The following is a 23,314-nucleotide window of genomic DNA, read 5'->3' as shown; positions in this document are numbered from 1 at the left end:
TTGCTGGTTCTTTAATATGTGTTCTTCCAGATTTAAGGAAACTTTATGTTAAAATATCCATGATATAGGGAGATCGGGTAAAATATGCTTTTGTGAACAAGTGGAAACATTTCACTTTTCTCCCTACCCGAATCCTCCAGAATTCAGCAGCTCTCAGTGAGTATTCCTTCTTTCAAGGTAAGTTTGATTATTTGCCAAAGTTCAACACAAGTCTGTTTTCCTTGCAACAGGTCACTCCTGGAAACTTTAGTTATTTTACCAAGGCGTTGAATGAAGTGTCCTGTTGGAGAGAGAGAGACATGCATATAGACCCTGATATGACCAGACAAGTTGAAGGATATCAGGTTGACTTGATGGAGCCCCTTGGACATATTGGCCTGATAACCTTGCTTACAGAGTTCTCAGGAGCCTTGCCAGATGAGTAAAGAGGGTTACTTCCCGGCAGGTATCGGAACCTCAGGATAGTTTGGGGATCTCAAAAAGAAGAATTGACCCGAATCTACAGGTACTGCAGGCAAGTCTGTGGTGAGTATTTGGCTTGGCCTCTGGCCTCAAGACACGATTGCCAGTTCAATCTAGAAGATTCCTTACGAAAAGTTCTGGCAAAGCAAGGTTTACAAATGTATACGGTCCATTACTGTTCTTGCTGAGCTTAGTTAGAATAGATGCTATGTGAAGTCAGTCAAGCAGAGAAAGACAATTACATGGTTTCCCTTATTTGTGGAACATAAGGAGTAGCAGGGAGATCATTAGGAGAAGGAAGGGAAAGAGGAAGGGGGACGGATAACAGAGGGAGAGAGGAACCATGAGAGACTCTGGACCCAGGGAAACAAACTGAGGGTTTTAGAGAGGAAGGGGGTGGGGGGATGGGCTAGCCGGGTGAAGGGTATTCAGGAGGGCACGTGTTGTGTGGAGCACTGGGTGTTCTACACAATCAGTGAATCATGGGACACTACATCAGAAGCTAATGATGTACTGTATGGTGACTCATCTATCATCGTAATAAAAATAAATGAAAAAAAAAAAAGAGTAGATGCTAAGCCAGCAAGTGTGCGATGATCGCTGCGGCCTTCTTTCATCTAAGAAACAATCACAGATCCGTGTAACTGAAAGGCATCACCCATCTGGATTAGCACACACTGCAAACACGCCTGATATTTCTGTGCCTCAAAGTGGGTCCCCTTCAGCTATGAAACCATTTATCTTGCAAGTTAGGTTGGAGACATCACTTTTGACACTGACAGTGTTTTCTGATTGGGCAAATCCTATCGGAATGCCACCCAAAGTAATCTTGGAATCCCCTAGAAGCTGGTGGTTCGAGTGCTTGCACCTTGGGTCAGTATCATAAATGCTGGTTAGGATTTAAACCCCTTTAAATCTCCTCCGAAGTTTAAATTTGCATTTTGTGGTGATGAGTGTTTTGACTTCAGGTGTCTGTGAGAGGCAAATCTTCACAAGAAAAGACCCCAGGCCGATTTCAGCCAAATAGAGACTTTAGAGATGGCAAAGATCAGGGCTTACTTTCAACAAGTGTTAATGCAATTTGCCTGTTGAACCTCACCGATTTCTCTTTAAGAATGAAATACTGCTAAGATGCTATTAAAAATAGAGTTGTGAAAGAAGGAAGAAAGACTGAGAGAGTCACTCACATAGAGTTGAAAAGACCTGGAGGAGGTAGGGTTTATGCGCATCTCCTGTTTCAGTTCCATGTAATGGAAGATCCAGGGGTTGATGAATGAGAACACACTTCCAATGTGAAAGAAGATTCCAGGAGGAGTAAGCATTGCTAAGATAGTCCTGCAAAATGTAGTTGAAATAGGGTTGATGCACATCTTCTGTTTAGGTTCTGGGAGCAGCATGAACGTTGGACTTTTGTCAGTAGTTGCAAATGATCACTGACCTCTGGGCCACCTCCAGGACCCCATCCTCCTGCTTTGGTCTGAAATAGACATCATGGAACACCTGGTAGCCAAACCGCCAACCATGCATTAGTTTAAGGTCTGCTCGCAGCAATCCTAATTCTTTCCCAGCTTGTGCGACCCTGTGATTTTGACCTCTTTGAGCCTGCACTCCCTGCTGGCAGTGTGGAGCACACTTTCCGTTTGGGGGTGACTCTGTGTCTCCCAGAGTGCAATCCCTAAGACCTGAACTCAAAGCTGTACTTGTTTTACAGACGGTTCTTCTTGGCTCACATTCCTTGGCCTGGCGGGTAGGATGCAACGCGTCTGACCTCTGCGTCTTCGCCGCCGGTTCCAGTGAGATAGGCACAAGAATGGTCCACCCTGTCATCTCCCCGGTGGTTTTGCATCACAGTGGTAAGTTGTCTTGGTTCTGAACCTCCCGCCAGGGTTGAGGTTCAGGCCTTTATTTGGATGTCCTCTTTTGGTGGTTTCTGTCTTTACATCTGAGGGGAAAAGATACCTTCTTCTTGGCTGTGACATTGGAGACAGGTCCTTAAAAAGGAAATACACAGTTGGTTCTTTGGGGAAAAGGCCTTAGTAGGACAGATGTAGAAAGTTCTGCAAGTCCTCGCCCCACACAAAAACTCTGAACCAGAGGTTGCTTCTGTTGGCAGAATCGTGCGTTAGTGCAGGTTTACCGCATAAACCGAGGTACCCCCCCATTTAGTGAGCATGTAGCAGCTGTCAGCACGGTGCTGGGTGTTCTATAGCCAAGGCCCTGGTCCTAGCACAGACAGATCCGGTCTTGCTGATGAAGAAAGTTTCCATACAAGTTGCAGTCTCACCTCCCTAAGTGCTTTCCTTGGAGCCCTGGAGACACTCCCAATCCTCCCCTTCTTTTGTGAGATCACCACTTACCTACCATCTGGGGAAGGATCTTGATCTGCTTGTTTTCTGTCTCTGTGATAAGAAGAAAAGCCATCTTCTCGAAAACGTGTCCAAAAGCTTAATGAGGTAATCATCTCAAACCTTGGAACGTCATCATGAATTCAGTGCCGTTAGATCTTATTGAGGTCCCTGAGGTCATGCGTAAGTGGAAGAGGGGATTTGAGAACTTCGTTTAATCCACAGTTATAGAGGTGCTGAGATCTGTAAAGAAATCACACAGTTGGAAGAGAATATGGCGCTCCTTTATTCTGGTTCTGGCTTAACACCTTTTGCTCCTGGTTTGTCCGTGGTCTTTTAAATCTGAGCTCCTCGGCGATTCCATTTCAGCCACCTCAGGTCTCTGTGTTGAGTACTTTCGGGACCAAGTTCAAACTATCTAACAGGGCGTACGAGGCTCTTTACCATCACTATATGAATTTGGTGCCCTCTCTCCAACCCCCTTTATGGTCCAGTCACACTAAGTGTTGCTGTGTCTGTTGTTTGCATTCACACCCTCCCTGTATTCCCACCCTTTGCACTCCAGGCCTTCAAGAATCGGCCATGTCCCTTTCTCTATGAAGCTCCTTAACCTCCCCCTCAGCCCACATCATCTACCCTGTACCTCCATAATGATGTCCTTGTCTTCCTTTGGTTCTCCGTAGGCTTCCAGCCATTTTCCAACAATACTTATTGCACACATACTGTGGGTATGTAAGCAAGAGGCGTTCTAGCAGATTAGTAAGACACTGAGCTCTAGGGCCAGACTCCCTGGGTGCGCATCTTAACCCTGCCCCTTCTCCTTAGGCAAGTCACTTGACCTCTTGGGTCCAGGTTTCCTTGCCTGTAATGCAAGGATTATAATCCTACCTGTCTCAGAGTTGCTGTTGGGATTCAGTGTTGTGGAGTTTCTCCAAAGAAAGCGCTCCATCATAGTCATTGTCTTTATGGTACTTGAATGGAAGCTCCACGAGGAGAGGGAATTTCCGCTTCCCGATCTCTGCCCGGGTCAGTGCCTGGCACTAGTAGATGCTTTAAACATACGGTGAATGAATATATGAATTTGCCAGGCGTTCTTCTAGTCTCAGGGCAAGCGGCCTTGAACAAAATAAACAAGATCCCTTTCTCATGGCTTCTACTGTAAGCTTTAGACAGAAGCACACGCTTTCATGTAATAGCAGGTGCTGTGAGGAATGTACAAGAGGGAAGTGGGATTGAGGCTAGGGATGGAGGAGCAGTATTAAGTGAGGATGGGCCAACCACACAGAGGATCCAGGTGAGGATTTCAGCCTGATCTCTGTGTGACATAGGAATCCCAGACTAGGGCTCAGTTACAGGGTACCATTTTGTATGGCGTTATGTCAGAGTGTGAGCACAGGCTATCAGAAGCTCGTATTTGGAACTGGCACCCAACTTTTGATCAGCCCAAGTAAGTCAGATCTCCAGAAATGTGTAAAGCCACCTCCAGTATTGGGTTTACATTTTTACATGTAGCATTTAGCATGGTCTGTAATGGAATATCAATATTACCACTACTACTGTTTTGTTATTATTGGTCGTAACAATGCTGCTAGCTCAGAATATATATTTTCGGCCATGTTATTTTTTTTACCCTTTAAGGAGAATCAGTGTCGAGATATCAAGAGAAAAATGTTGGAAATTCCTAGGGAATCAAGTAACTTGCTTGTTCATTCAGTTGTCCCTTGTCTGCTGAGAGTCAGTACGAACCTCACAGTGTCTGGAGTTTTATACTGCCTCCTTATTATCTGTCTTAGAAATGCTTGCTTGATTTTTTCCGGCCTAAGCACTTAGATTTTGAAGCTCACATTTACCCAGAGTATACTTTGCTTTTAACCTCTCCCAAAATTGGCCTCCTTGTCCCAACAATCATCCCCAGTAAAAATCAGTTCAACTCACTGAATGATTACTGGGTGTCATCAATAAGCCAGGGACCACAGTTGGTTTTAAAAAAGGAAAGAAACAAAAAAAGAAGCATAAGCATGGCCCTGCTCTCAAGAACTTCCGGTCTCATCAGAGAAACAACACTTACATATTAAAAGTCCAATAACAATGCAGACGTGAGTGTGCCAAGATGGCTGCTGCAACTGTTCATGCACACAGCCTGGGGCCTGGCAGGGACCCCGCTGGCTGGGGACAGGACAGCGGTGACAAGGGTCCATCCACATTCCCTGATAGAGACTGAGCATGATTCCACCTGTGTGTTTCTGGAAAAGGATTTATGCCTGTTATCTGCTGAGATGTTTGACTTTCTTGAGGACAGAAGGCCCCCCCCTTGGCAGAATCCTTGAGTGAGGTGAGGACAGAAACGGCAATGAGTCAGGCATGAGTCGCCAGGACTCTCGCTCAGCCCCGGAGAGGAAGAGGTGACTGAGTCCCGCCTAGGCATGGTTTCAGCAGTGCCCCAGCATGGCGTGCTGGAAATGCCCTTGCTCCTACTCTTTCTGGCAAAGTGAAAAGTACATTTTTGCCTATGTCCCCCAAAAAACTGGTACCTTCTTCTCAGTCGTGGCAGCTGAGGTGAGAAAATGCTCCCCCTCCCCCCAGCCCTGGCCTGGTATCTTTAGAAGTACACCCACCGGCCTGGTAGGAGGCAGGTTTTTCACAAACTTTTGTGAAGGCTTTGTTTTTCCCAGAGAAGAAATAGCTAGAGGCTGTGTTTCTCAACAGCTGCTGTGAAACCCGTTAGGTATGCTCAGAGCTGGCATCGCAGGGAAAACCTTTCCCGGGGCCCAGCCGGTAGCGCTCCAGAGAAGGCTGTATGTCCTCCATGAGAGGGTGCACAACCCCAGGACCTTTTTGTAATGCACTTACCCAGAGTGCGACTATGGGAACAACAGACTCGCTTTTGGGAAGGGGACCCAAGTGATGGTCACACCAAGTAAGTGAGCTGGGGCCCTCCTGTACGAATGACCCTCTTCAAGCCACCCCCAATCACTGTGCCTACCCCAGGGCTGGACAACTTCTTCTGGCGGGCGGGGGGGCGGGGGCGGGAAGACACATGATGTCATTCATCAATGCCACACCTAAGATTCTTAGACAGTCACTGTCCCAAACCTTTGCCTGTCCCTTGTTTCTTTGGCCCTCCGCTTCTCTCAGCATCTCCACTGACCATGCTCCCAGCCTCAGAGAAAGTCTGCCCTGCTCTTGCCTGAGGCTGTATTTCAAATTGAACAAAGACCCACTGACAATGAGAGCTGGAAGTGCCCTTGGGGACATCTTGCCCTTGTTGTAGGGGAATCCAGAGGCCCAGGGTCCAAGTGTCTGTCCCGGGCCATGCTGGACAGGCAGTGCAGGGCAGGGGCAAGGCCCCAGCCCCTCACTCCTACCCCGGAGCTCAGCAGAGCCACACAGCTCTTTGCTAACACGGTCCTCAAGCCCAGAGTGCGGGAAGCCGAGGGCGGGCAGCACACACCAGCCAGGAGCTGAGGGCCGAGCTCCCGCCTCAGTTCAGGATCTTGGCCCAAGCCATGCCTTCTGGGAGCTTAGTTTTCACATCTCTGAAGTAGGGAGCATGGTCCCTGGTTCTCCCATCTTTCAAAGATTGTATGGAAATTCTTATGTGTGTTTTTTTTTTCTCTGTCCTCTGTTTTCATAAAAGCCAGGCCCTGCTGAATCAAGGTCATTAGAAATAAAGGAATCAGGGGCTCCTGGCTGGCTCAGTCTGTAGAGCATGCAATTCTTACTCCGAGGGTCATGAGTTCAAACCCCACATTGCACATAGAGAAAGAAAGAAAGAAAGAAAGAAAGGAAAGAAAGGAAAGGAAAGGAAAGGAAAGGAAAGGAAAGGGAATCGAGCCTTGGATGCTTTGGTTTACTTCCAGGTGGTGAAGAGGGAAGGAGAAAAGCCCCAGTCCCTGGAAGGGCCTGGATCCTGCTTGGAGTCTGTCCTAGAACCAGGCAAATGCAGGGACCAAACCCCTGGGCATCGCACAGGAAGAAGCCTAGGAACGGGTAGCTCTGAAGAGCTAAGGAAGGGGGAAGACAGAACAGGAGCATTTCAGGAAAAGGAGGTAGACAGGCTTCAGCGCGACAAAGCATCAAACCCCCTGGCCCTCCAGCCTCGGAGACTTTCCGAAGCCCCTTGTATCTGACAAAAGAGGGATGGGGTCAGACCGTTCGTGCTGGCAAAGCAGCCAGGGTGGTGGTGGTCCTGAGAAGTCACTCCCCCCTTCTCTGCTGACAGGAGTGGGGGTGTTCTCCTGGATAAAGGAGGGTGAGGCATTCTCCAGCCCCCACCACCGTCTCCCGTCCCCCCCCTCTCCTTGGCTCCAACACTAGGGGAGGGCGCCCACGGAAGATTTCATGCAACTCTCAGAGCTTCCACCAGTGGGTTTTCCCTGGACTGTTGCCCCAACACCACTGGGGCAGTCGGTAGAGGGTGGTCCCATAAGACAGGTCTTATCAAAGGCTTTCCTCACTGTGTGTATCAGGAGGAAACTACAGACCTACATTTGGAAGAGGGACCAGGCTTGTTGTTCACCCCTGTGAGTATTATAGAAATTATCATTCCGATAAGGGAAGTTTTGTAGACAGGAATAGATTATGGAAGGACACGGTAATAATGAGAGCTTGTGATGCTGTCTGCTCCGTCGTTAAGAATCCTTGGTTGTCTGGGAGTAAGTGATCAGGGTGTTGGATCTAATGAAATGGTTGAGGCTCTGCTGAATAAGGGTTTTGCCCGGTGCTTTCAGAAGACAGATCCTCAAGTTTTGAGAAAAAAAAAAACAGTTCACTCTTGGTTCAGTTTTGGAAGCTGAACTTTCTCCTTGGCAGCGAAGGGGTCTACCCCGCCCCTCACCCCAATGGCTGAGACTCTCTCTCACACCTCCCCCTGGATCCATGAAATACCTACGCCCCCAGCCAGGGTGGGGGCACCCAGGGGTGTTGGAGGGGCGTATGGGGCAGGGATGGGTCTCCTCGAGCTGCAAGAAGCCTCATGTCTTGCTCTTAGTGTAAAGCATTGTTGAATCATTACGTCACTGGCTACTATTGACTGAAGGCCTGACATGTACCAGTGACTACTCTCTGGCCTTCGTGAAGTTCTCATTCAACGTTCACTTCCATCCTGCTGTTAGGTAGCTGGCATCAGGCCCACTTTACAGAGAAGGAAACAGAGGCTTCCCGTAAGTAATGCGCCCAAGATCGCACAGCTAGGAATGAGAGAGTTAGAGTGGAGCTTGACTCTTCTATTTGACTACTGTCTTCTTGTTGTCCATGCCACTCTCTGCCAGTGCCACCCCTCCCACTCTGAGAAGGAAGACCCCAGACCTCGGAGGCCACTATTTGGTCTTCAGTGTGCCCATCCTGAGCCTTCTTGCCGTGGTGATCATGGCAGCCCTGATGCCAGGGCTCGGCACTTCTGAAGAGATTAGTAAAGTCATTGAATTGGGTTGGCAGGATGCAGGGATGGCGGGGAGGGAAGTAGAAACCTAGCGCTGTTTTTTGGGAATGAAGTGACACGGAAAGAGAAATTGATCCTCGAAACCATGGAACAGACTGTTTAATCTTTTCGAGGTTTTATGTATTTATTTATTTAGAGAAAGAGAGGGGAGAGAGAGAGTGAGTGGGCATGGGGGGAGGGGCAGAGGGAGAAAGAGAACCCCAAGCAGACTCCACGCTCAGCGGGGCTTGATCCCACCACCCTGAGATCCTGACCTGAGCTAAAATCAAGAGGTGGACTCTCAGCCGAGTGAACCACCCAGGCACCCCTGAAACAGGCTGTTTAAAAGCTCCGATTCCAAGAGGGAATGCTGGAAGCCTGTGAGGGGAGCGGACAGCCACCCGGTGGCAGAGGGCACGTATTTGTACCGGACCCTACCACGGCATGGACCGGTGGCAGAGCGCTCACTTTGGGGAGTGGAACAAGACTCCAAGCGCATCCAAGTAAGTGCCCGCCCCGAGACTCTAGCCAAGACGGAAAGTCCCTACTCTGCTTTCTTGGATGACGAGTCTGCACTTCCTGAGCCCGTTTCTCATGTTTCTTTATGAGGCTTGAATGTTTTGAAATTTTAATTTTCAGCCACTGGCTCAATAGCGGTTTCTTTTCTAATGCTAGAAATTGCCCATGGGGATTGGTTTTTCATCATTACTGAGACAGACTCTTTTGCTGTTTCTAGATTCTTTTGAGACAAAAGATCTTTATCAGAAAAGAAACTATGACTGATTATGCCAAAAATATATTTTTGTTATCATCAAGTTTTCATGAAAGGTGGGAAATTAAACTTCCCAAAGACGCTGGCCATTAGACACACTCTCACAAAACTCCGTCTCTAACTGTGAGGTAGAGGAGGGGCTTAAAGCCTAAATCATGCAATAAAAACAATAAAAACTTTAGAAAATAGAACCATATAGAATTCAAAAGAGAAATGAACTAGTCCTGGTCAAAGAGAGCAGGACTGCATCAAACATGAATTAAAATATTTAGAAGTCTTTTCTATTCAACAAATATTTACTAAGCAACTATTACACTCTAAGCACTATGCTAGATGGGAGAGAAGGAGGAAATATGGCGGAGTCTCTGCCGTCCAGAATCTCCCAGCCGGTAAACACGCGTGTAAACAGACAATTCGGACGGGGTCACCAGCATGTCGTAGAGGAGATCCATACAGGTTGCAATGCGAACAGAGAGGAAGGCATGGCCAGCCTCCTGTCTTAGCTGCCTGGTACTTCCAAGCATCCTGCACTGCACCGTAAGCTCGGTGAGGCCAGGACCCTCTCTCCTTCATCCTTACACCTCCACAGCCCAGCCCCAGGCCTGGCACAGAAGTGTCACCAAACAGGATTGTTGAAAACATGCCTTCTGGCTAGGGGAGTCAGGAAGGCCTGAGTGCAGGGGAAGTAACTGTTCAAAACATGTTCCTTTAGACAGTGGCCAGTATTCCCCAATAGAAAGCGTTGTCAAAGACTTGGAAACGGGAGATTAGAGAATCCATCCAACTGCACGTGGTGAGAGAAAGCCCTTCTCTCTGGGGAAAACTTCCTCCGTCTTTACTTGTTCATTTGGGCGCGTTAGCAAAGCCTCTTCCCTCCCATGCGTCTGTTCAGGCTGCATTTGGAAAGCCTGGAACCCACCATATTTCTCAAGAACCAGATTTCAGACGCATGTAAAAACTATAATGCCTGTGATACGGAAGAAGCACAAATGGGTTTTAACAGGAAAAAGGAAAACATCTGCTGATTAATATAGGGAGTCTATGTCTCCACTTGAGAGACCACCCAGGAAACTTTTCTCGTTAGGACCAGAAACTTCTTTGAAGTACAGAGCTCCAAGGAGTGGAGGAAGGTGGGTGGAAGGAAGACTGAGAAATTCACATTTGGAAAAGGTTTTAAAGTTGCCATTGTTTCTAGAAAGTAAACCTTGCAAAGTGTTGAAGTGTTGTGGTTCCTGCATGTTGATTTCATCTGTACCCAGCCTCGAGCTATTTCTGGTAGTGGCAGGAGAATTCACTCTACAGCTGACTACATGTTCAGCAATTCCCCGAATAGAATGAAACTGTTTTGTGATAATTAGAAAGAAATAATCAGAATCAATGCGATCCCTAATCGTGTCCACAGGAGTAGGCAAGAGAACAGATTCGGAACCCAGAAAACCGAAGGATTAAAATTAAGCTAAAATTTGGATGGAGTTTTAAATTCTTGGAACTAGAAAAGGGACTTCTAAGGAATATATTTACATTTATATATAAACCCACACACATTCCACAGATCTTAATAGTGTTTTAAGAAAAAAAGATTACTAGATCAAATAAGTTTGAGAAGCTCTGGATTTCTTTACTGCGGGACTTCTCAGAGCCTTTAAAATTAGCTAATATGCCTTGTCAGTATACAGTATAACAGCACTTTCCAAACTAATTTGAGCTTAGATTCTTTTTTGTAGAAAAATTTAGAAGGACTAGAGTTCTGTGAAACTCTCACCAAGAAGTACTGGTCTAAACCACTCTCAAACTTCGGAGATTTTTTTTTTCCCCGTATGGATGTCAACCCTAAAATCTTGGAGACCTCTGGAGAAAAAGATTCTGGGGCCCTGTATATAACTCACTCCTGATTCTCACAACCATTAGAGTTAAGCAGTCCTCACTGTGCCTTTTATGTGACTATCTCATGGCAATGTTAGCCTCTCTCTTTCTCTGCCCTCAAGGAATAGCAGAACCACTTTCTAAAAGAGCCTTGTATGGGCCTGCATTCCAGGATTTCGTCCTCCCCTAGGCCTGCCATCTGTTGCCAGGGCTCTGAATTCCCCCATCGAGATTCATTTCCCAATCAATTCCTGGCTCTTCTTCAGACTCTTCCAATTTTCCTCCTTCACTTTCAGTGTGGAACCCAGAAAGGGTGTCCGCTCTCCAGGAAGGCCAGACCAGCCCAAGGCTGGCTGTGAAGGAAAGGTCTGTGGGCTTATTCCACTGAAAGCTGAGGAACTGGGACTGGGTGGGCCAGATATTTCTCCTGTGCGAGAGAAACAGTGATTTGGAGGAGTCTAGCACAGGGGCAGGAGACGTTGCTGCCCCCGGAAGGCTCACCCCGCCCGAGTTCGAGTTCTTGTAAAGCACCTCGCTGTGGTGTGTTGTCTCGTAGCTACGGTCAGCTGACCTTTGGAGCCGGGACCAGGCTGGCTGTGCACCCGCGTGAGTATGACCACGAACGTGTCCAGGGCAAAAGTACCTGTTGGCTTGTCTATGAGAAAACAGGCGGTGATGTATGGCAAACTCGAGGGAATATTAAACACTTGTTTTCCATTTCCTACGAGCTCTCTCGGTGACTTAAAATGTTCCCATTTCTCATATTAAGGACAGAAGTGCCAAGGGCCAATTGAGCAAATGAAAGCCTGAGCAGAATAATTTACGGAAACATAAAAAGAGTTCCAGATACTCAGTGCTCTCAAGCGAAGCCGATAATATCAGCACCAGATAATCTGAACATTCAGGAAATTAGCGACGTGCCCTTGGGGGAAAGGAATGACTTAATGGCAAACCCAAATTCTCTCTTATTGCCTATTGCCTCAGGTAGCAGTGGCACTCCTTGTTTCGGCTAATGACACAGTATGGGGACACCTGCTCCCAGAATCTTCCTTTCTGGAGTTTAGTAGAGTTTTGAACCTCTCCCAGGGTAAAAATGACCCCGACCCCTATCTGAATGGCAATTATATGATGTGACATATCAAGGCACAGAGGCACGAGGGTATGGGGTTCATAGCAAACTTGAGAGGCTGGCAGATCTGGGGAAAATTCTGGCTCTACTGTCTCTAACTAAGAAAGTCTCTACTTCCTCAATAGCAAAATGCCAAGAACCACATCATAACACTATAAGACAATGCCCAGCAGATAGGCAAGTCATTAATAAATGGTAGCCTTTCTAATAATAATTTCATTATCATTATTATTCTCCCCATCTTCATCAAGGCCTTGCTATAAAAGGTTTACATTATCGTAAAGGGGAGGGGGAAGAGCTTCCCTGGGAAATAGAACATCTAAGAAACGAAGACCCCGGGAGACTTTTAGGATGGTGCTTTCAGAGCCTGGTGGGTTCCGGTAGATTAAGGTCAAGAAGGATATTACAAAGGCCTTAGCTGCAGTGAGGATACAGCAGAGTACCATGCTAATCTTTGGAGCAGGGACCAGACTGAGTGTCCAGGCAAGTAAGTAAAGTGGGGCGAGGGTCGACATTGGCAATTAAGTCTACTCCATCCAGGATGCTAAATTGACCCCAGGTATTTTCTTCTGTAGGATCCCAAATGGTTCTTTCCACCCATCCCCAGAAAATTCTCCGTCCAGCACTCAGTGCTCGGGAAACATCTTCAGACTGAGACTTTAGGAATCATGCAGCAAGGGATAAGCACGTCGTCCTGGAACCTCCATGAGAAGATCCAAGCTACTGTTGCCCTGAACAGGGGTTATGCTCTACGGAATTCTTGGTTTATTGAAATCACAACCTCTAACCCAGGCTACTACCGCAGGCTAGGGCAGGAGGGAAACGGATGAACAACCATATTCTCAACACAAAAGAGCAGAAGGCCTAACTCTAGAAAGCGTGATTCTCTGGTCCCCTGGAGGAGACCAGTACTTCTCCTACTGGAGAAGGAGGGAGATTTAGTGAGTTTAGTGAGTTTCTGCAATGGTGTCACCTGCAGTGTGAATACTGGAGGAACTGTGGGCAAACTCACATTTGGAACAGGAACCCAAGTGTCTGTAATAGCTGGTGAGTCATCCCAGGTGGCACCATTTGCAATCCCATGGGCCAGGGAGTGTCTCTATTCCTTACCTTGGGGATATCAGTCTCACTATGGTGAGGCTAACTGCGGGTGTTACAATGAACTGTCTTACAGAGGCCTGTGTGGAAGGAAAAGGCATCACTATCAATTTTGAAAATCTGTGTTTCTCTAGGTCAAACACATTAAAATTTGACTTTAATCGTTCAATGGATATTTTCTAATGCCTTCTATGTGGCCATCACTCTAAAAAATGTTAGACTGACTGCAAAGAAGTCTAAGATAGATGACTGACCTATTCCCAAATTGGATAAAAACTAGCTAAAGGGACATAACTATTGCAAATTTAGCAAGCTGAAAACTATTTTAGTATTAATAAATTGATGACATCAATAGGCACAATAGAGATTCAGAGGAATAAGTTTGCGGCCTAGACAGATACGGTTTTATGCAGTAGAAAGGGTACATTGGGCCTGAAGGATAGGTAAGATCTCTATGGGCAAAGATTGGAGAGAAGGGGACTTTCAGGCATAAGGAACAATAAGAAAGAAGGCATGACCTTGGGTGTGAACAAGGCATGTGCATTTTGGCCTAAGTAAACACATCTGATAATAAATTGGATGCAGGGAAAAGCAAATAAAATGTTTTTTTAGACAATAGAGAAAAGGAATTCTAGAGCCTTCAAGAGAATACAATTAGGGCCAAGGCCAGCCACTGGGAAACCAGGGATCCAATTTAGAAATGTAGACCCGATGTGAACGTGAGAGGGGGCCAGCTCCTTCCGTGGACGCCCCATGTCCTAGGGACCTCCCCTCTCCTTCTTCGGTGGGCTCTACAAGGTAGGTTGCCCCATCTCTCAGAGGGGGAGAAAACTAAGGGTTTCTGTAGTGGAGATTTCAGGGGTGGCATGAAGGTGTTGCCTCTCAGTTGAAATTTGGCAAGGGAACCAGAGTTTCCGTAACTCCTGGTAAGTCCGCCCAGGCTCACTGCTTCCGATGTTCACCAGAGGCTCAGTGGGACCCAGAGTCACAGTTGCTAAGTGGGAGCACTTCTGGGTTTAGTACCTAACTACAAAGCACAGATTTCATGGGAAGGAAGCCTTCAATCACCGTTGTGCCCCGATGCACGCGGAGCACTAGAGCATTCGGACATGTGCCTCCGTGGTCAGTTTTGAATTAAAATGAAGGGTTAGGATCTAGCACAGCTGAACTTCCGCATTGAAAACTTGATCCAGTCTTGCTGAGGCCAACTTCTGAGATGTCATCCATGGTGGGATGTGTGCTGCTAACGTGGAATAGAATGCCTCTCCTCCCAGGGTCTGGCAGACGGACCCCTCAAGGCCTCCGAATTAAAAGTGACTCATTTCTTGTCGTCAGACAAAAAGAGAAGGTTACACTAGAGGTACATGGGAGTGGAAGTAAAAGGGGCTACAAAAAAAAAATCAAGTTTAAGGATAAGTACCCAGCTTTTTTTACCAAGAAGTTCTGATAAGCAGGAATTTTGCAAATCTGATGGTTATTAGGCCATTTGTTTATCCAACAGTTGTTTCTTGAGTGCCTCCTATATGCAGACACTAGAGATACGGCAGTAAACCAGAGAGGGCCTCTGCTGTCATGGAACTTACATTCCAGCATGCCAACACGAAGACTTCTCAGGGCCAGTTCTCCTCGTCTAGGGCACATAAAGGACTTGAGAGAAAAAATTCAAGCTCTCCAGATCATGGCAGCCCCTGAATGTCATGCCAGGAAATTTGAGCATTATTCTATGGGCACTAAGGGAGTCCCCGAATTATTCTGAACGAAAAATGATGCAATCAGCTCTAGGTTTTAGACAAGTACTTTGGAAGATAAGCTCGAAAAAGAGAATGGGGGATGGAGGGGGCGGGGAGAGCAGGGGAGCAAGAGAGGAAATCAGAGGTAAGGAAGCTGGACAGGAGAAACAACAGCAAATATGCAGCTAGGGAAGCCCCAAACGAATGAAGTCTTGATAAAAACAAGACTTGAGAGCAGCGAGAATCACCTCGAGTCTTCTGACTTCATTGATCGCTATTTCATGTTGATCTCTCGCTAGTGAAGTTGAAGCAAAAATTGGCCTGTCCCCGATGGGGTCGCCCTCCCCACACACAGACTTAAAGATGGTTTTTAAGGCCCACAATCAGCCCTCGGTACATTTCCTCAAAAATCTCATGTTCTGTGGCATAGCTCTCTCGAGACCAACGCTGTCCAAGAGAACTTTCCGGGACAATGGAAGTGTGTTATCAAGTGTGTCATCTCCAATGGAGATACCAATATCTCCATTGGACCTGCACTGTCCAATATGGCAGGTACGACGCTCTTAAAATGAAGTTTTAATTTTTAATTGAATTTTAATTTGCTTTCCTTAGGGTTTGTTTTAACTTAAATAGCCACATGTAGCTGAAGTCTATCACGTTGGACAGTGTGGTCTAGACCTTCTCCAGCCTGACACTAACTGGCTCGAGGACTTGAGTGAGTGTTTAACCAGGACTCAGAGTTGGCCATCGGGCCCCCACCGCAACCCCTTCTCCCCCCCAAGCCCAAACTGTGCTGGTGGCACCTTACCCTCTGCCTTCTCCTCAAGGCCGCATTCTCTCAGCACCTCCATACCCTTCCACATCCCCCTTCCCAGTCCCACTGGTGACTCCCACTGAGGACTAACAAACCCATTGGGGTATGTTGATGGCACATAATGGCTTCCCGCCTCTCCCCTCCCTATAAAAGATTTATGCCCTAGGGTCTTAACCCACAGTGATGTCAGACCCTCCCCTCCCCCAGAAACGGGGACATTGGAGAGGAACAGGCAGAATCCCGCAGGGCCAGAGCTTTGGATGTCCCTCACATGGGACCATGGACCCATCCCTGTTCTGCTGCTCCAGGGACAGCCCCACACCCTTGACTTGACACCCTTGGCATGCCTTGACTCAGCAACCCAAGGCCATGCCAAAGGCGGATGTCCCTAGTTTCAGGTCCAGCTGGAAGTCCGCATTGCCGAGGCCACCCTGGCTGGCCTCACAAGTGGGGTGTACCCCTGGTCTGAAAAACCTTGCATGCAGGGTGGGGAGCTGTGGGAGCAGAGAACCACAGGGGCAGGAAACTCTAGTCCCAACCCTGCTGTAAACTCTCCGGGTGGCCCCAATGTGTTAACCCTCCCAGCAAACCTCTGATTCCTCTTCTAAAGGCAGGAGGTCTGAAAGAATAAACAATGAGAGTTACATTAAAAACGCAAAATCCTACAGAAATACTGAAGAATGATTCTCACCACTAAGGAGAAGCCTCCAGCAGCCCCTGCTTCCTGGGGCTGAAGAGTAGAAACGGACTGTGTAACACTCGGTAGCACATTATCATGGCAATATCCTGGTATCCTCAAGAGCTCTCACTTATTCCGTACTTTATAGTTTGTTACACATCATTTTATAGAGAGAAACTCCCCCTTTGATTTTCAGAATAGCCTGGTTACGAAGGCGGAGGCGGCAATATCTCCATCTTACAGATGAAACTCCCGACCCTTCGGGGGCTGAGGTGACTTGCTCAAGGCCTTGTATCTAATGAGTGGTAAAACCAGGACCGGGATGCAGGTGTTCTGACTTATCATCTAGAACTTTTATCAATGAGAAATCTCCTGGTGATATGACTGGTCTTCCAACTTAGTGCCAGCCAATAAGAAACCTCCAATTCCTGTCAATACCCAGCCTAATTGGCGGGGGGGGCACCCCTGATTCCAAGACGGATGGTCTGCTTTGCTGGGCTTCTATTCTAGGCTTGCCTTGTCCTGCCAGAGCGATGTTATTGCACAGCAGTCCCGCTGTGCTTTTGAAGAAGTTGTTATAAAGTAAAAGAATGAACAGGATCATTAAGGAGCCCTGAGTTTCTGGTTTCCTTGAATGGCAGGCAGGGTCAGGCAGAGAGCCTTCACTGAGAGCTGGCCTCTTGGCCAGGACTCGTGGCTTATGCCTGGCCCTGACTTCCAGTCCACTTAGAGCAACAGGTTTCTAGAATGTTCTTTCCCACCTGAAGCCTGCGAATGTGACTTGCCAGCCCCACAGAGCCCTGCTCTTGCCCATCACTGGCATCTGGACTCAGACCTGGGTTGGGGCAAGGAGGGAAATGAGCATCCCCTAACCTGCGTTCTTTGGGCCCACAGATATCACGGACCCTGATCCCGCCGTGTACCAGCTGAAAAGCCCTAAATCCAGTAAGCCGTCTGTCTGCCTGTTCACCGATTTTGATTCTCACTTTGACGTGCCACAATCCCAGGAGGGCACAGTGATCAGGCCGAACACAACTGTGCTGGACATGAGGGTGATGGATTCCAAGAGCAACGGGGTCCTGGCCTGGAGCAACAGCACGGAGTTTAAATGCAACAGTACCTTCAACGAGGAATTCTACTCCAGCTCAGGTGAGTGCAGCCTCGGTGCCTGTGCCAGCTGAGTCTCCCCACCCTGGGACACCTGGTTCTTCCCGGAGCTCGGGGGGATGGCACCTAAAAGCTGTTCTGATGGGTTGTCTCCGCCTCATCCATTGTCAGCAAAGCCCCTCCGCTCTTGTTACTGAGCACCCTTGAGCTCCATCCTGGAGGGTCGCAGCACGTCCTAGGCAAAGAGAGGATGGGGAGAAGGTGGCGGGAAGGCCACTGGCTTCTCAGCTGGCCCGAGGTCTGCCTCCCTGCCTCTGCTCAGGCTCTTTGCCCCTCACTGCTCTGCAAGGCCCCCGTCTGATGCCTTTCTCCGAGATACCTCCCCTTGGTTCTGTCTCTCTGCCAAAGATCCAACTTCACCCAGTCGTTCATTCACTCAACAAACACGGACTGTGCATCTACAAGGTGCCAGGTGCTGGACTGCAGGAGTAAATAAGTCCGGTGAGGGGTCTGCCCTGAGGAAGCCATCCATCAGCAAGCGGGAATCTAGAGAACTTCAGATTGGAACACGTGCTGTAACGTGGGGGTGGAGGAAACAGCCAACTTGGGGACAGAGAGTCCGGGAAGGGCTCTCCAGGGAAATTCTAGGTGAGATGAGCGTTAAAGGCTAAGAAGGGAGCGGCCGTGCCGAGGGTAGAGTGGGGAGGCTGTGGAGGCCTGACACGGGGGCACGGCGAGGAAGGGGAACAGCAGCAGCACGGGAGATGGACCAAGTGGGGAAGGGCCACGTCACAGGCCCCCTAGGTCAGGAGAGCGCAGCCACTCTCCTAAGTACAATGAGAAGCTATCGATTGGTTTAAGTAGGAGAATGACATCCAATTTACTTCTGTAAAAGAGCACTCCAAGTGCTGCGTGGAAAATGGACTGTAGGAGCCAAGAGTAGAAGCAGAAAGGAAGCTGTTGCCGTAGACAGATGATGGAGGCCTGGACAGGGGGCAGGGGAATTGAGTGGCCAACACGATTTCAGATTCAAAGGAAGAACTATGCAGGGGTGCGAAGGAAAAAGGAGATCAAGGAAGGCGGCTGGATTTTCTGCCCAAGCCGCTGAGTCAACAACAGCACCATTGCCTGGGTTGGTGACAGCAAAGGAACAAATTTGGAGTGCAGGGATGGAGACTCTGTGGGACAAAGGAAAGCATCTATACCCCTTATGGCACTTGTCACTGTGTGGTGTCTTACCGCCTCTTTCAGCCTCCGGACCCAAGCACAGGGTCTGTGTCTGATGGTTCCTTGTGGCCGTGTGTCGGGTGACAGGTACTTGGCACGACCAGTGTTTGTGAAGTGAAGGGAGTGGTACCCAGAAGCCAGGGCCAGTGGCTCCCCCAGCAGGTGTCCACAGGCGACAAGTCGCCTCCAGATCTCTCCAGGAGAGAGCGCAGAAAGCCTGTAGACAGAGGTTCATCCGCCCAAATCCTTGGAGGTCTGATGTGGGAGAGTCAGCACATGCAACTCTAAGAACATGTCTTTGTTTCTCCTTTTAGACTTTTCCTGTAATGCCACTTTGATAAAGAAAAAATTTGAAACAGGTAAGAGAGGGGTCTATCCCAGTTTCGAGATATATCCACAATCACCCTGACTAGATAGGAGAGGTGGGAAGGGATATGTGGATCTGGAATGAAGTTAGGAAGAACGGGAACATTCTCGAATTCCCAGGCTCCTCTCACCATCTCTAATGTTCTTTCCCCCTCCAAGGACTTTCAGGCTGAGTCTCTAGTTTCCCTAGACCCCATGACTCACTCCTAGGGCTCTGGAGAACCAAAGAGAGTTTCTCAGTGGCCCAGCTGCGATATTTCCGACTGGCTTATGTGGAGCCCCGAGCTCCCCAGCTCCTCCCAAGGGCCTGTTCCCTCTGTAGCGGTAGCTGGGCTTCTGCCTTCTTTCAAGAAAAGCAGCAGAATTCACATAGGCAGGGGTCTTGGCTCTCAGGATCCCCACCACTCCCGGGCGCCTGCCCTGGGCCCGTCCATTTCCATCGGAGCCGTTTTCATTGAATGGTCCCCTTGGGGTCCAGGCACCACCTTCTCACTCAGGGGCCCACACCCAAGGGATTACAATGAGTTCTGAGCCCCAGCCCATCCCCGCTCCTGAGGGATGCAGACATAAAATAAGGACCGAGTGCAGTTGGTGTTTTCCTTTGACACGGAATACTGGTGGCCCTGGAGGAATATATAAATATGCTTACGAAGGGATGTGCACCCAAGCTCAAAGGGAGAGGTGGGCCAGGAGCTAACCCCCCCCCAGTCCCCTTTTGGGGAAACCACGGGCGGGTCACGGGGGCTGTGCGGACCTCCAGGGTACATGCCAGTAACCTCTCGGCTTTGCAGATATGAACCTAAACACCCGCAACCTGCTGGTGATCGGGCTGCGCGTCCTCCTCCTGAAAGTGGCCGGGTTTGACCTGTTCATGACACTGCGCCTGTGGTCCCGCTGAGGTGAGCGGGCATCTCGGGGGGAGTGCGGCTGTGACGGTCTCAAGGCAGGTCCCCAGGCTCAGAAAGCAAACCTCCCCCGCCAAGGTCTTGCTTTTAGGTCCTTAAGTGGGGCCCACCAAACTCCTCCCCTTTTTCCAGTGAGGGGTTCCTATTGCTAATAACAGTGGCCTAGAACATTGGTAGGACTCCTCAGGTGACAAGAGGCACCTCGTTGAGCCATGTCTCCCCTACAAAGTATGAAGAACAGCTGTTATTCTCCTCCTTTTGGAAAGAAAGACGTTGAGGCCAAGTCCCAGCAAGGGCCCCCCACTAACGAGTGGAAAAAGAAGAAAACCTCAGGACCCAGAGTCATTTATGCCCACGCCTTCTATTGTACTCCTTTCACTGCAAAACCTAGAGGGGCCCCCAGGTCCTTTCCTCATGTCCTCTGCGCCCAGTACGATGCGAAGATATTAGTCTCCTATTATCCCCTAATCCCAGCCCGCATCGACATATCCTTCTGTCCCGGTGTCCCTGGTCACCCTACTGACAAGGGCACCCTGTTCCATCACCATCAGCAAGAACTCCAGTGTCCTTGTGCTCCTAAAACTCTACAGATAGAGGCATCTCCACCCACACCCCTAACTGTCCTGAGTCTGTCTCCTCGGTAGCCGGCCTAACCACTGTTCTTCCTCATCCCAGGTCACCAGGACCGTGAGCGGGCCTGGCACTCCCTCGCTCCTGCCGCCCCACCGTGCCTCCTCCCCCCTTCAAGCAGAGGCAGACTCTCAGCCCCCATGGAGGAGAAGGCTCCCTGGGCCTCTTGGCCTCTCGGGCCCCACTGGCAACAGACACCAACCGGATGCCACCAGATATTCGTGATCAAGATCTGAAGAGCCCCCGAGCACTGCCTCCACCGCCTCGGTCCCTCACTGCGGCCTGTCAGGCACTCCCAGCAAAGGCAGGGGGCTGCTGGACGCCCTGCCCCTCCCCTGAGATTGCCTCTTGCGCTCCCCACCCCCACGAGGGATCCCCAGTGGGTCTTCTTGGGCTCTGGCTCCTGGAGAACGTTGTGAAGAGTTTGTATTTTTTAAGTAGTGTTCATACAGGCATATGTACCACCCTTCCCCCCAAGATGTGGGCAAATGATTACGGAGGCCCCGCTATGCTGTGTATCTGAGCCCTGTTGTGTATTCTGCTACCCGTGGCTTCATTAGAGGCAATTTGGAAGAGCCGGGACGGTGCTCCTGTTTGACTGGATTTGGTCAGGGTCACGTTCAGCTTGCTGTTGATCCCTGCCCGGGCAGAAACCAAGGCGTTTGTCCCGATGTTGTCTGGGGAGCCTAACTCAGCAAGCTGCTGAAGTCAACCTCTTCCTGGAACAACCTCTAAAGAAAATTCCACTTAGAAGGCTGTGCTGGGGGCCAGGCAAACCCACTTAAAAGTTGAGGTCCCTGCTCTTCCATGTTCCCGCCACACCACTGGGCCACCCATAGCGGGAGGCCCATGTCCATGACCGATCAGGACTGGCAGTTGAAATCTGGCAGACAGGGACCACACAGCAAGTATCCCCAAAATGCCACCCACTGTCTCCTGCCCTCCGGGACCATTTCCCTTGCCTTTCCTTTCAGGCTGGATTCCCACTGAAACCGTGCATTGCCCTCACAGATTCATGGCTGGGGACCACCCACCACTCCACTGCCTGGTTGGGGTGCCCAGTCTAAGAGCAGGGGAAGGGGGTGAAGATTAGCCAGACTTTCTACTCTCCCCACCCCCGCCTGGATGTAAGAAACGAATCCTCTCCCCTCAAGCTCAGGGACTCTGCCAAGGACAGTGGATGTCTTATGCTCTTACCTAGAGGACAGGAGGTGGGGCTCCCTGGGATCCCTGGTATTCTTCTGAGCTTGAGTGCCTTTCCTGGGGTCATGGACACTGATGGGAACACCCTTTGGACATGCAGCCATGCTCCTCACAATTATTGCTATCAAGCCCAGGGCTTACGAGTCCCAGTGGGAGGAGAGGGTCCTATCCCCAGACACCTCTATGGTTCACGCGTGTGCCTCTGACCGCATCAGCCAGAAACATGCAAATCCCTCCAGCTACAATTCAGGCCTGTTCTTTTCACGGGGATAGAGCCACCAGCTCAACAAGGGACCTGAGCATATCCCTCCCTTCCATGAGCTCCAGGGTCACTGCCTGTAAAATGTCATCTAAGACTAGGGGGCTGCCTCCAGCTCCACGCACCTCTGATTCTGTGGCCTCTATGGAGGAGGGCAGCCACGGAATCCTCGGTTCTCACTGAGCCCCCTCATCCGTAACCTATATGCAAGTCCTTTTAAAGATCACTAGAGGGGACAGCCACAGAGGACACCCTGTCAGAGCGGGTCCCTCTCACACACACAGGACAGGTACCACCTTCCCAAAGGTGAGGTTCTGCCACCTGTGGAGAACCGAAAACCGCCTCCTCATGGATCTGACACAGCGCCAGAGAGCCCACCACTGGGAATTCCTTTTAATTAAAGCATTCTCCTCCCCCTTTAAACGAAAATGCCCCTGGGAGGGTTAATAGAGCAAGCCTTTATCAACCGCTAAAAACCTAAGGCAAATTAGTTTATCTTTTTTTCCTCCTAAAATAGTCATTCACTTCGGTCTGTATACAAAAGATCCAAGCAAGGGGTGTGTGGGTGGCGGGGAGGCAGCCCTGCTCCTGAGAGTTGGTGGCAAAGGTGCTGAGGCTGAGGGGGACGTGGGGGCTTACAGCAGGGGACAGGAGCAAGAACCCTGGGAGGCAGTGAAGGGGCTAAAGACAGACCCCTCCAAGAACCTGGGAGAAGGCCAGGGCAGCCTATGGAGTCACACCAGCCCAGGGTCCTCAGTTGTCAGGGCCCTGAAGTCATGGACCCCTAAGGCCACCCAAGGGCCTATGAGGTGATGGGCAGTGGCTGGGGATCCACCCAGACCCACGGAGGGAGCAAGGGTTCCTCCTTCCTGGCCCGGCCTGAGCCAAGGGTGACAAGGCTTCAGGCACGTAGGGGCCATCTGGAAAGCAGGGTCGGCACACCCCCTGAGACATTTCCACCTCAAAGCAGGGCTCCTCGATCCCAGCAAGAACATTCCGTCAAGTCTAAGGCGGTTAAGCCTAAAGCCAATTAGAGCCGAGTCAGAGGGCAGACCAAGAGCAAGTGGGTGTGCTGAGAGAGAGGGTGATACAGAGACCCCACTCATCTTCATCCACTCTGTTCTCACGTCTGGCCCCAGGCCCCACCTAGGGTGTCAGAGGGGATTAAAATACGCTTACGAGGAGGCCCAGACAAAGGGTTCCTGTACCCCCTTGGAGGTCAGCACTGGGCCTGGGGTCACACTACAGCAGAGCCCCTCAGGGCAGTAAGGGCCCAGGCACTTCTCAGCCTGGAAGGAAGAGGCTG

General features: G+C 49.6%; 1 gene segment (V, D, J or C); it reads left to right on the top strand.

The window, feature by feature from the left end:
* Positions 1-17,192: 17,192 nt before the first annotated feature.
* On the top strand, positions 17,193-20,752 carry LOC130542529 (T-cell receptor alpha chain constant-like; the record flags this gene model as incomplete). The annotated part of the segment is given in 4 exon segments: positions 17,193-17,460; positions 18,960-19,004; positions 19,803-19,910; positions 20,592-20,752. Coding segments are annotated over 3 exon segments (420 nt in total), but the record flags the coding sequence as incomplete, so codon positions are not given.
* Between the last annotated feature and the right edge of the window lie 2,562 nt (positions 20,753-23,314).

This window comes from Ursus arctos, unplaced genomic scaffold (genome assembly GCF_023065955.2).
Source record: "Ursus arctos isolate Adak ecotype North America unplaced genomic scaffold, UrsArc2.0 scaffold_37, whole genome shotgun sequence".
Lineage (NCBI taxonomy): Eukaryota > Metazoa > Chordata > Mammalia > Carnivora > Ursidae > Ursus > Ursus arctos.
This window is presented reverse-complemented; position numbering and strand designations above follow the sequence as displayed.